The sequence below is a fragment of the Hemicordylus capensis genome, chromosome 5 (assembly GCF_027244095.1).
Source record: "Hemicordylus capensis ecotype Gifberg chromosome 5, rHemCap1.1.pri, whole genome shotgun sequence".
In the NCBI taxonomy this organism is placed as follows: Eukaryota; Metazoa; Chordata; class Lepidosauria; order Squamata; family Cordylidae; genus Hemicordylus; species Hemicordylus capensis.
This window is the reverse complement of record NC_069661.1, coordinates 56,651,742-56,665,997: the sequence shown is the minus strand read 5'-3', so window position 1 is coordinate 56,665,997 and position 14,256 is coordinate 56,651,742. Positions and strand designations below refer to the sequence as shown.

Below are 14,256 nucleotides of genomic sequence, written 5' to 3'. Positions count from 1 at the left end.
TAGCAACCATTTTGACTTTGCTGAAGGATTGTTTTCCTCACTGAGGAACCTAGTATTTTGCAGAAACAAAACAAAAATTACTACATTATAGGAGTAATGAAGACACCATTTGTCTGAATTTGCTGAGTTGCTAGGCAACATGGGGTAGCACAGAGGTTGACTATTTCTTTTATGTAAATGAATGAGGTCTTTATGTATATTGTTGGTTTAGGCTCAGACAAAATCTTATCAACAACAACAAAAAGAATGCACACAACCTTAGTTTATGATTGTTGGGCTAAAAAACATTGGATAGAACCCAAAAATGACAGGCTAGCTTTGATCTTTTTATCCCTTTAAAAACTGCACGACTCTCTTAAAACAGACATTTGCTTCTCACCAGGGGTTCCTTAAATATTTGAGAGTGTGCTGATAATAGGATTGGTCAGCATTCTAACTAAGGATTGGTCAGCATTCCTTTGTTCCCTCAAAAGAGCTCAGGTTAATTGTGCAACATCCTGCTATGTTGAAAAAGAAAAGTGCTGAGTAATGCTTGAGCCTTTTCCTATGGCTGATGCAAACCTGGAGAATTTGCATCATCATTCAGCAATACTAACTTGGTATGACAGGAGCTTATATATATAAGACCATGCGGAAGCTGAGCCCGACTTCCAATGACAGAACAGCAACAAGCTCGCTGTGTAAAGGGGCAGGTGTTTCTGACTACTATTTAGACAGCAGGGAAAAGTAAAAGATACCTGAAGAGTTTTATACCTGTTGGCACAAGTGGGTTGAAAGGCTACAGGCAGTGTGTGTGCGTGTGCGTGCGAGTGAAAGCAATTAGCTAGACAAAGGCAGAGAGAGGAACAAAAAACCTGAAGTGCCTGGCGGAGACTTTAAAAAAAAAATCTTTCTTGGAGTGTGTTGGCAGCACTGAAGCATGTTTAGGAAACCTCCTGTATCGACAGTTTGTAATGGCAGCTACCTACAGGGGCAATCTAATGGCAAGTTTCCCTCAGTGTACACCACTAAGGCAGCCCACGAAGACAAGGTAGTGCTGAAGAAGAAAATAACTCTTCTAAGGGGGGTATCCATTATAATTGGCACTATCATTGGAGCAGGAATCTTCATCTCTCCCAAAGGAATCCTCAAGAATACGGGCAGTGTGGGAATGTCCTTAACAGTCTGGACTGTATGTGGCATCCTTTCGCTCTTTGGTAAGTTTGTGAAAGTTTATAATTGATCCTTGGGGGCTGTCAGCAGATTTTTTAAAAAAATGTTTGATACTGGGTATCAAAAGCTTGGTTTGAGACATAGAACTAATACTGCTCCCGTATTTGGGAGTTTATCTTGCCGCTTGGCAAACACTCTAAACTCTACAGATTGTCACACAAAACTCTGCTGCACAGTGTTATAAGGACTTTTAAGACTGACTGGTATTTCTTATGACTCCCTGAAGTGACTGGAGAGCGGAGTCTCCTTTATCACATCATAAAGTTTGCTGTTTGTATTGGCTTTCTGTTTGAGCTTTGAGAACACGTTGTAACGTGCTTGTAGAGTGCTGGCAGCTGGGGATAAGAACGACTTCATCAGAACACTTGTGAAATGTATACCTAGACTGACCCAGTTCCCCATTGGTTAGATTCAGTTTTAAATGGTGAAAACTTGAACTATTGTTGGCAAGAAGAGAGGAGTGGTCTGGGAAGACACATATTGCTGGAACAGAAGTTCTGAGGCCCAGGTCTTCCTTGATTTAGTGGATGGTGATCTGGAACCAGTGCTTTAATTTTGGGGGTAGAGGGTGGGGTGGTGACGGCAGAGGGCCTTGGGCTTTTCTAGTGTCCCCACCCATTCCCATGTTTAGGGCATCATTTGGCTAACATTTGGGAAATAATCTTGGGCTTATGGATTTTGTTAAGGTCCCCCCTGCCTTCTAACACTAAATGTGTGGGAACTCAGGGGAATTTTTTAAAATCTTTATTATTACATCTGTAGTTCCAGCACTGAGCCATGACATTAAAAGTAGATTCTATAGCTTGCATATTAGGCCCTGGGAGTCAATATTAGTAGTTGTCTGATTTTTTTTTAAAAAAATTATTGATTGTATTGCTTTTTTAAAAAAAATCAGCTTTGCCAAAAGATTTTTTCAATTATACAGAGTACACAAAGAATTACATTCAGACTAGGCATATTTCTTAGCCTTAAATCTATCAAACAATGCGTTCCTTGATCACCTTAATAGGTTAATCTCAATGAAATCTCACATGATTATTAGCCCAGACTACTTATTTTCTGGTATTAGGAAGCAGCATCAAATCTTAGTTTTAAAAAATGGAACATATGAATGTCAGCCTGTGTAAACTCACAGTGCACTTAAAAGATCAGAGACAAGGCTTCATCCACCCTTGCCAAACATACAGCTGGACAAAGTCAGAATGAATTTGATCAGAAGCTGAACATATTGTTCCTGAGCCAACACTAATCTACAGGGACATTTGAAGGGTCAGCTTCACAACCAATAACATAAGTAGTAAAGTATATGGAATTTGCTTCTAACTGAATTTGAACATCTTTCTGTTGTGTGATTGAAACAAAAAAACCTTCTAGAAGAGTACATTTATAATGTTATATTTACATTTGTGTATTAAAGTTTCTCAAAAATGACTGGTACAGTAAAGATCCTCTTTATGTATGCTGTGCAGCTATGGTTACAATATGCCTGCCATTGCCTTTCGAGTGTTCCATCTTTTCCATCATGAACTCTGCAAGAGGAGATCCTATAAGAGAATTCTTAAATTAAAAAAGAAGGTCCCTGTGTAACTCCTAAAATGTGATTCTATGAAGTTAATTTAGAGATCATTAATTTAAGAAGAGAACTTCAAATAGGACTTCACATTTTTCAGAAAAAAAGAGTATGTGCTTATTTGCTTTTGCTAATTAATTTCATTAGATTATGTACAATGCTGGCACTTTAACTATTATTGGTCAGTACTATCAATGTCCACAGTGTAATGAAAGACACTTTCCCATGACAATTTTAACACTTATTCTATTGGGTATGGATTTTACTCTAGGTTAAAAATTTACAGGGACCAAATTTACAGGGCCAGACCAGCCACAAACTTAATAAGGGGAATGCACCAAGAGTGCACCTGTCCTGATTAGGAATGTGGCCGACGGTGATTCGGCACTGGCGGGGGTGGTACTTTAAGGGCGGAAGTGGCTGGAAGTAGCGATCGCGTGTGCGGACATTGCGTGTGTACGCACGCTCATCTGCTGTGCATGTGCACATGCGCAACGGGCAGCAGGGCGGCAGGGAGGAATACTGTCGCCCTGAGGGGGTTGAAAATAATGGAACGCCGGCAGGGGAAATGCAGCGGGAGGGATGAGTACTCCCTCCCCTGCCTTTAAAGTACCACCCCCCAAGCCGAAACATTTTGGAGGCCTTTATAATGGCCTCCAAAACGTTTCAGGCTCAAGCCTAGTCCTGATGTCCTCCAGAGCATTCATTGATCACATGAGGCTGTACCATTCATTTTGGACAATATTTTCTCTGCTCAGATTGGTTCACACAATTAAGAAGAGGGGGTACCAAGAGTGTGCCTGTCCTGATATCTTTCCTGGATCCTTACATCTTCTCAGTGCATTCCTTTATCCTCAGTGTGTGGGGAACTATATTTGTTCAAATTGCTGCACTACATCATCATCATCATCATCATCATCATCATCATCATCATATATTATTTATTCGATTTCTATACTGCCCTTCCAAAAATGGCTCAGGGCAGTTTACACAGAGAAATCACAAACAAATAAGAAGGATCCCTGTCCCCAAAGGGCTCACATTCTAAAGAGAAACATAAGATAGACACTAGCAACAGTCACTGGAGGGATGCTGTGCTGGGGGTGGATAGGGCCAATTACTCTCCCCCTGCTAAATAAAGAGAATCAACATGTTAAGAGGTGCCTCTTTGCCAATGTAGCAGGGGTTAGCACCACATGGAACCCAAATGGTGACTGACATTCAGAGCAAGGAATTACAGGTGCTGTGAGAGGGCAGCCTAATAGAATTTCCCAAATATCTGCACTAGTGCACTGAGGAAGCATCAATTTTTTATGCCCTCTCCTTCCTCAGGAAGCCCTCTGTGTGCCACCTGAAAATATTCCCCAAGGACTGTGCAACCTTTGGGACATATTTTTGATTGGTACAGAGGGCTTTCTGGGGAAGGGGATGGTGTCAAAGATTGCTATTTCCCCAGTGCACCAGTGGGGAATAGTTGGGAATTTCGCTTAGGCTGCACGCTCTCTCTCTCTCTCTCTCTCTCTCTCTCTCTCTCTCTCTCTCTCTCTCTCTCTCTTTTACTTGTTCTGAAGGCCAATAATTAAATCTAAGTGTATTTGGGTTGTGTATAAAGCGGTGGTTTGGATAAACTCCTCCCCTCCCCCCTACAATAAAGGCGTGCACTGGGAGGATGTCGGAATGTTCAGGAAAGATTTCTGGATGTGCATGCTTTCTGCAACTCCGTTTTTAATTGTGTGGTCCAGTTCTGAGGGGAAAATTGTCCACCACCCCTTTTTAGAGGAGGAATAGAAACCTAAGTAGAGCCACACTGGATCAGACCAAAGATCCATTCAATCCAGAATACTGGTTCACATATCGGCCGTAGTATTACTATTAGATGGTTTTCAAAGAACAATTATTGGTTATAAACACATCATTTGATTGTATGTACGTATGCTGATAAATTTCATAAAATTATGGTTATTGTTGAAAGAATTGCTCAGCTCTTCTTAGTTATTATTATTATTTATTTTATTTTACATTTATATCCCACTCATCTTCCAAAGAGCCCAGAGGTACATGGTTATGTTTATCCTCATCCTCACAACAGCCCTGTGAGGTAGCTTAGGCTAGAAGATATTTGACTAGCCTAGAGTCACCCAGTGAGCTTCTTGGCTGAATGAGGATTAGAACTCGGGTCATCCCAGTCCTAGTCCAACACTCTAACCAATATGCCAAAATATGAAAGTGATTAATCTGTATTTTCAAAGCTACATTTTATATTAACTACACTCCTATAGGTGCTCTCTGTTATGCTGAACTGGGAACAAGTATCAAGAAATCTGGTGGGCATTATACATACATCCTAGAAGCCTTTGGCCCACTCCCTGCTTTTGTAAGAGTTTGGGTAGAACTGCTCATCATACGGTAAGTCAGCTCTGTCTTTTTGGGGGGTCATTTTTCTGGCAGGAGGCTTTTAAAAGGCAAAAAAAAAAAATTATATACGAGGTGGGCGGACATGGTCAGATATGTTCTGTTCCCTAATCTGTACTTCTGCTTCCAAAGATTTTACATTTTTACATTGTTGGGCAACACAAAAAGATTACTTGCTCTATTAAAAAAAATTAAGGAACTTTAAAATGCACAGTTTAATACTTTATTTCATTGGATCTAGAAAGTTCACAGAGAATATTAAACATATGTGTAAATTAAGTCAAATAGTAAGTTATTGTTTTAAATAAATCCAGGCTTGGAACTCCTCAGTCTGAAGTGTAATGCATGCTCATTTTTATGGGGCTTATTTTCATGTAATAATAACCACATTTCAGCAAATTCCCTGATGTACCCACAAAAGGCACATTTGAGTGCCATTTGTGGGTGCATACAAATGTGCCATTTGTGGGTGCATCAGGGAATCTGCTGAAATGTGGTTATTATTACATGCAAGTAAGCCCCATAAAAATGAGCATGCATTACACTTAGGACTGAGGAGTTCCAAGCCTGGATTTATTTAAAGCAATAACTTACTATTTGCACCTACTATGTGCACTTGCAATTTTTACTTTATTTCCAATTCTGTAGGTCTTTCTTCAGACAAGCTTAAAATTTGGCTCAGTGGTATGAGTAGCAAATTTCTGCCAATAAGAAAGGAAACAAAATGTGCAAATGTACATGTGCAAATGCACATCTATGTGCAAATGCACATAGAGGGTGTGATGTGTGTAGAAGATCATGGTAAATGCATGTAAACACAGGAAACCTAAGAAGCTGTTTGTCAGACCATTGGTCTATATAGCTCAATAGTGTCTACACTAACTGGGAGCAGTTCTCCTTCCCAGCCCTACCTGGAGATGCTGTAGATTGAACTTGGGATCTTCTGGTGCTCTGCCACTGAGCTGTGTGCCCACCCCTAATAAATAGGAAGCAGCAGGTAATAGTTTTCAATGCATTTTCAAGCCCAGTGGCTGACAGCCTGACTAAAATACTTGAAGGAAGTCCTATTGAAATTAAGTACAGTGGTCCCTCTACTTACGAAATTAATCCGTTCCGAATGCACATTTGTAAGTCGAAAAATTCGTAAGTCGAAAAGCGGTTTCCCATAGGAATGCATTGGGAACGGATTAATGCGTTCCGGAGCCTAGAAAAAAGACCCAGACCCCCAGTAAGGCTTGCAAACTGCACAGGAACATTTCTTTTCAAGAATAAACAGGCAGTAAACAGGCAGGCAAGTCAAGGAAACCGCATGTAAAATTTGTAAGTCGAGGAAACCCCATCTAAAAATTTGTAAGTCGAGGAAACCCCATCTAAAAATTTGTAAGTCGAAAAAACCGCATCTAAAACCGGATCTAAAACTGCCGTTTGTAACTCGAAAAATACTTATGTTGAGTAGTTTGTAAGTTGAGGGACCACTGTAGTCCTTTAGGGCAGGGATTCTCAACGTTGGGTCCCCAGGTGTTATTGGACTTCAACTCCCATAATCCCCAGCCTCAGTGGCCTTTGTTTGGGAATTATGCGAGTTGAAGTCCAATAACATCTGAGGACCCAACACTGAGAATCCATGCTTTAGGGCAGGAGTTCCCAACCTGTGGTGCTTCAGATGTTGCTGAACTACAACTCCCATCACCCCCAGTTACAATTTATTGTGGCTGGGATGTTGGGAGTTGTAGTTTAGCAACATCTGGAGTAACACAGGTTGGTAATCCCTGCTTTGGGGTAACTCCTGAGTAGTACTATTGTGCAACTTAATATGTCAGCCAATATCACTGGAGAACAGATATTTATGTAGTTATTTCTAAATTAATTAATGTTCTGCTTTCTCTGATAAAAGGGTAAATGTGATATGTATATTGTAGTGCATTGAGTACTAGTGGGTTGGGTCTGGCAGGCTGTGGTAGCACTGTGAGTTGTGAAAGTGTAGGTGGGTGGGTGGTTTAGGACAATATATCAACAATAGTTAAAGAGGAGGATGACTGACAGGTTTGACTGATCAGTGCCTGTTCATGTGGATGTGTGTCCTAAACAAATAAAAAACTTCACTTGTGGTATTCTTCAGTATTATGTGAAAATCTGTCTTAGACTCAGTTTGAATGCTGTTGTCCTGGGTGATCAGAAAATATTATGCTTCCTCTACCATCTTATTCACTGTGTGGAAAAGATGTAGAGCTGGCTAAACTGGTTCAGCACTACTAGTATTTTCTCTTTCTCAGAGATATTCCATTAAGAGTCTCAGCTGCCCATCTGTAAAGAACAATTTGCACTGCTAGTCTACTATAATATCAAATAACATGATGTTCAGTTGTGGGAATTACTTGATACTTAGTAAGTGACTGGTGTTTTGGTAGCTATTATATCCATACAAACAGACAGAGTTTAAGTGGCTAGGTAGCTAATCCGTTTACCTGTAGTTCATTTAGCCTCTTGATCTATTTACTCTAATTCTGTGTCTGATAAGATCATATTACTAAAAATTAATTCTCAGAAGTGAAACAAATATACTTCCTCATTTCCTTTCCCCCTGCCCAGCCAACCCAGACAACTGATTGAGTTGATATTATTGCTACATTCACATACGTAACATGCTGCAGTGACATGATTAAAAGCAACTGAAGTGCTAAGTCACTATGAATTTGAAGTTTTTTCAAATGAGTCATTTTCCTGGCCACACTAAGCCTCTGAATCAGTTACCAAATGCTGACCCACATCAAACCCATAAAAAGATTGTATGGAAATAAAGGCAAAACATCTTAAAATCATTAAAAATGGCATGTGATTTGGGACAGGGGCGTATCTAGGGGTAGGGCAGGCAGGGCACGTGCCCTGGGTGCCACTTTAAGGGGGGCTTTGTAAAATTAATTTTTAAAAAAATGGCTGCCAAAAACAAAATGGCCACCGTGCATGCTCAAATGGCCTCTGTGAGGCCCTAGGTCATGCCAGGCCTTGCAGAGGCCATTTGAGCATGCGCGGTGGCCATTTTGTTTTCAGTGGCCATTTAAAAAAAAAGATTTTTAAAAATAGCCACTGCACATGCTCAAATGGTCCCTGCGAGGCCCTAGAGGCCAGTGGGGGGAGGAGGAACCTTTGCAAACCCCCCAGCCTTTAGGAAGCCCCCTGAAGGGACTAAAGGTAAAAAAATAATAATATATAATATAAGTCACTGTACACATATTCAGATTGGCACTATGTACAGAGAATCAGGGCTTGTGAATACTGAGCTGATGCTTATGAGCTAGGATTGTATTCATTTGCTCTTACTTTGCTTCTTGTGATAAGTGAGTTAAATGTGATGTCTTGCTAATATGGCTATTAATGGTGAGTTTGTCTTTGAATCAGTGTGAAATCCTTAATATTAAGGCCCACTGGGAGTTTCTTGCTCTCTTTCTCTCATTTTAACTGTCTTTCTGAAAGACTAGAATATATTCCAAGCAGTGACACAGTTTACTCTGCATATCCTTTAATTATTTACAGAGTATCTGGGAAAAGTCAAATTCTCCATTTATTTTTAAAACTTATGTAATGGTGATGCTACAATACATAGTGGAGAATTAGACAGGCACTTCTGTTTAGTTTTCCAAGTACACCTCCACTTAGTATTTGGGTATTTCATGAGCCCCAGCATACTGAAATTTGTAGTTTTCCAGCATTTTTTGGTCTGGCTACGTCCACTGCTAAATAGTTTTTTAAATATTAAAAGATTAACGAGCTTGACTTGTATTCTTCAGCAGATATTATGGTAAAGTTATCTGAAAGATGGGTGTCAGATGCTTGGACAGGGGGCGCAATTTCAGTGCTTGCCCTAGGCGCTATTTTCCCTAGATACGCCTCTGATTTGGGAGATATGCCTGTTTAAACATGGAGTGATGAAAATCACTTTGAAATAATGCTTTGGATTTCTGCTAGAAGCTAATTGGTAGTGTTACAAAAGTTGTTCCCTATTAGTTCCTATGAATTTATCAAATGCTGACCTAACCAAATATAGGGGCTATTCTCATGATTAACAAAAATTCGGCTAGGAGAGCCTAGCCCGATTTTTGTTAATCATCAGAACCGCTGGGCTCGGCTGCGAGCCCGGTGGTTCTAGAGCGGGTAACTCGCTCTGGAACCCCTGGTAAAAAGCAGGTTTGCAGAGCAAGTGCTCCGCAAACCTGCTTTTTACAATTGTGAGTAGCCGCGACGCGCCTTCGCACTGCACCTACTCATGAGTAGACCCCCAGCCAGGAGGCGAAAAGCCGCCTCCCAGCTCCGGGGGTCTCCCCAGTATGCCCTGCGCACTCGCGCAGGGCATACTGGGGCTTGTGGGGGCCGCACGGCCCCCGCTTCCCCAACCCCCGTCAGCTCTGTCATGGAGCCCGCAACCATGTAGGTGGCTGATCCGGCCGCCCAGGGCTCCCTGCCCACTTGTCTGCGGGGAGAGCAGGCTTAGCCCGCTCTCCCCACAGTTTCTAAAAAAGCGGGTCTCACGGATCGTGAGACCCGCCTCATAATGCGCAAACACATATTAGATGATATTATTGGTCGACATCCAGTCCATGGGTGCTCCTAGCAATCTGCAGCTGCAATGTTTGCCCCTGAATTGGTGCTCCCACTCTCCAAAGTGTGTGTGCTTTGCACTCTTGTTGGAGCTTGTCTGTGCTCTGGAAGTGCAGTGTTGGAAGAGAAACTTGACTTCTTGAAGTTAAGAAGAAGATTGAAGAAGAAAGAGTAGACTCAGAGACCAGACCACAGAAGTGAACAGCTGGACACAACATGGGTTAAGCCCTAGACTGAGTGAGTGTACCCCATTTTCACACACACACACACACACACACACACACACACACACACACCCCTCTGGAATTCTGTATCCTTGGGGTTTTTTCCTGTTTGGAGGGAGGTTTGGGGTTGCAATTGAATTTAAAAAGTTTTGAGTTGTTCAGTATAGAAGAAGTTTAAACAGGGTTTCTTTGTGGGAGGGATCCCCGTTAGCTAGTACTTGTAGGTGGTTAGAAGCACAGTGTAGCCTCATTGTTTTAAAAAAACAATTCTGTCTTTTTCCCCATTCCAAAGGTTCTTTTTTTTTTTTTTTGCATTTTTAAAAAACAGAAGCCTGTTCTCCAGCTCTCTGTGCCCATAATATAGCAGTATTAATATTCTCTGCCCAGCAGGCTATAGGCTCTGAGTGGGCAGGAAGGCACAGACTCTAGCCTCCTCCCTGTGCCCATTTACCCCTCACCCCCACCCCCAACTGCAGAATTCTGAGGCCATGGCAAAAATTAACCCTAACCCCACTAACCCTTCCGCAGAGCACACACGCACAGGTATACTATGCTTCCCCTTCAAATCTATGTTGTGCCTGTATTTTGAGGACCTCATAGATGGGCACAGGACAGGTTTGTTCTCTCTCTCTCTCTCTCTCTCTCTCTCTCTCTCTCTCTCTCTCTCTGGACTTCTTTTCAATTAAGATTGGATCATAATGATGATGCTAGAAGTCACAATATTTTTATTCAAACTAGATTGCTTGCATCTACATTAGGTTGTGCTGGTGCCACAGGCCTCTGATCTGTTGCAGAAATGTCAAAAAAATGCCAGAATGCCAAAATTTGTGTGCCATTGTTGTTGACATCACTCTTTTCCTTGTGTAGGTGGGACAGGGGCCAAACCTTGCTGTTCCACTGGCAGAATGGAGGGAGGTCAGGGCACATCTGATGAGTCCCAGAGCCGGCAGTCATGCTTGCGTGCAGGGAGAGTGGGCTTAGCCCGCTCTCCCCACAAAATCGGCAAAAGCAGGTCTCACTGATCATGAGACCCGCCTCACTATCTGTGGTGAAGAAAGGTTGCCAAACTTTGAAACCTCTTTTTAGGAGTTAGAAACGAAACTGCTTTATCCCAGCCATTCTGCAACAGATTTGCACCAAATTGGAGGGTTAGTATCTCTTGCCCCCTAGTTGATGTGTGTACGATTTCAGAGGAATTGGGTAGATACGTTTGACTTTATAAGCAGCAGAATGTTCAGGGCTAATGGAGGAATGTTGGAAATGCTCCTCATCTTTATATTGGCTTGATTGTGCCAGGATAATTCTAACAGTCACAATTACAATATATATATATTTTTGAAATAATAAGATCTGGGACATATATTTTGACTGTATGAATGGAAAGGTTGCCACCAAGAAATGTTTTCATGGAGCCTATAGAAATAACTTTCTTTGCTGCTGCTGCAATGTCTGATCAGCCCTAAGCCATTAGTAATTAGAAAGCTGTTTCACCCCAGCACAGAAACTGGGAGGGGAAATGCGCAAAATCCTCAAGTAAATAAATAGTTGGGCGTCTTGTATTTATTTGCATGTGCAGATATTGTTATCAATCATAATTTCTGCTTGGTGTTAAGATATCAGCTATTTGTGATCTTAATCTTTTGTTTTGATTGATGTCATCTAATCTGTTTTACAAGCTTTGCACTCTGTGTAGCACTGCATAAATAACTTTTCTGTTCACTTGTGAAGTGACCATTCTTTCTGTTCTTGCTTTCTCTTTCTCTACTGTAGCCCTGCTGCCACAGCAGTGATATCCCTGGCATTTGGACGTTACATTTTGGAACCATTTTTTATGCAGTGTGAAATCCCAGATCTTGCTATAAAACTTATTACAGCCGTGGGAATCAGTAAGTAACAGATTTTAGGGGGAAAGAGGCAGATGATGAAGCAGAAGAAAATTAGAATACATTCTGCGTTCAGTGTATTCACCTAGCTCAGCTGCATTAATTTCTGCTTGATGACCAATGTAATGCAAATTAAAATGAAAGCATGTACATACTCTGAGTTGTTCCCGTGATCTCAAAATAGATTATTCTTGTAGATACCTTGCAACTACTAGTAGGTGAAGCCCATCATTGACCAGGAAATATTATTTTACATAGATTATACTTCTAGGCAAATTCAAGAAATTAAATATAGAATTTCTGCATGTTTTATTCATGTGCTGGAAAAAGTGAAATAAAATAACATGTTGAAATTTGTACGATTTCAACTTCAAATATTAATTTTATTGACTAATTACCATATATGGTAAATTTGAATAATAGTAAATTTGAATCTGAGAAAAATCTGCTTCTCGGGCATGATGTTGCTTTTGAATTATTGATCTGATTATTAAGTATGAAAAATCTGTTCAGAACAATAACAGATAAAATCTGAGGATTATATTCAGAATTTCTGCTCCAAAAGATAATTAAAAAAAAACCTTCCTCCCAGCATATTCAGGTATAAAAAGTAGTTCATTCAGCTAAATTCAGTGGCAAAAAGTTGTAAAAGCAAAATTTGGTATCCGTAGGTAATTAGGAAGTATAATTTTCTTTTGCACAAACACATCCACATACAAACTCTTTAAAATACGTAATACATATAAGTGAATCTAGAGGCCCATTCACTCATTATCATCACTTGTTCAATGAGTGTACAGTGTACATAGGTACAGAGCTGTTGTATGCAGGAACAGTCATTCATGTTATGCTGAACACAGATACAGAAGTAGACTCCCTATCTGCGCCATGCATTTGAAGGGCTTGTACCCAGGTTCACGTTACAGGTGCAGTAATTACAAGTACAGTGATTCCTGCAAACACATGTATGAGTGTACAGCCATCTGTCTGCTCGTACAGCATAATGTCTGAATTGAGCTTATGTGTGTCAGGTCCAAGAGAGGGAAATATGGGCAGGTTGAAACAAACGGCCTATACCAGTTGTAGAAATAAAAGCCACACCCTCTTGACTCATGTCAGGAGTTAAGGGGGCAATTCTCACGATCTCTGAGAACAGATGTGGTGGTGGTGGGGAAGTCTCAAAAGAGCTTACGTTCCCCGCAGGCAATCCAAGGATTGGTGGTGGGTGCATGCTCTGTGCTTTCCCATGAGCTGCCCTGCTCCGTGAAGCATGGAGCAGGAGGGAGGGATCTCAGGCTGGAACTTGTTGTTCTGGTTCCCGGGGATTGTGTGGTGCATTGTGGGGATTCCCCCAGCAATGGGAGAGCACCTGTCAGTGCTTTAGCACCAGCTGAAAGCAGCTGGCACTGGCACACAGTCCGATAAATGGAGTTAAGGGAGCACTTGCTCCCTTAACCTCATTTAAGAGACAGTCTCCCTAGGTTGGTTTGCCACCAAGGCGCTGCCGGGAGCTTCTCAGCTCCCACCGGTTCACCCTGGCAGCCAAGCTGCCCTAGCTCAGTCTTGGCTGCTCATGAGAGCAGCCTCGAGAGTTATAGCTGGGGAATGCACTAGCAGCATCTGGATGAGGCAGAATAAAATACAAGTGAAAATAAGGCTGGATTAGTCAAGTAAGGCACACATGCAGATATAACAAGAAAACATAATGGCTGGGATGTGGCAAGAGCAGAAGCAGACTGATCCTTTTGTTGATGAGACTGGAGAGCTTAGGAGACATAATCAATATATTAAATAGCTGAATCCTATCACTGGAACCTGTGGCTCATGTCCACCTGATTCAGAAGATTCATTCTTAGGTCTTCAAAAGGAGCTTCTTGCCAGCTGAAGTATCTGCATGGAAGCACAGGAATAAGGAACTGATGTGTACAACTCAGACTATTGGATCATTGGCACATGATACCTTGATCATTATAGACTGAGAGAAAAAAGGAATTGTGTTATGTTAACAGTTAGTGACCATGAGCCTAACTGCAGAGTCAGAAACGGAGCTGTGGGGTGTTCTGTGTTTCCTCTTTATAAAGTGTTTTAGAGAGGAAAGAGAGAAATACAGATTACAGAGAAATACAGATTAACAACTATGAGATGGCTGCATATGTTATGCTTGATGGACATATCAAGCTTGACACCACATGGGAAAAGCTAGGCCCTTTGCTAGCCAGTAAGGCTGTTCATGGAATCAGTTTGTGTGGTTCAGTCAAAATTTGGACTGGCCCATGGTCTGAAAAGCAATTAAGAACATAAGAACAGCCCTGCTGGGGCTAGATAGGCCTGAGCCTATCTAGTCCAGCATCCTGTTTCACAC

General features: G+C 41.4%; 1 protein-coding gene across 1 annotated transcript in view; it reads left to right on the top strand.

Moving 5' to 3' along the window:
• Positions 1–448: 448 nt before the first annotated feature.
• SLC7A11 (solute carrier family 7 member 11) overlaps positions 449–14,256 on the top strand; it is a 90,752-nt gene continuing 76,944 nt past the window's right edge. Inside the window, exons 1-3 of the mRNA XM_053251231.1 lie at positions 449–1,196; positions 5,062–5,188; positions 11,782–11,897. Of these exons, the coding sequence (XP_053107206.1) occupies positions 920–1,196; positions 5,062–5,188; positions 11,782–11,897 (520 nt within the window). The 5' untranslated portion in view covers positions 449–919. The remainder of the gene's footprint in view (positions 1,197–5,061; positions 5,189–11,781; positions 11,898–14,256) is intronic.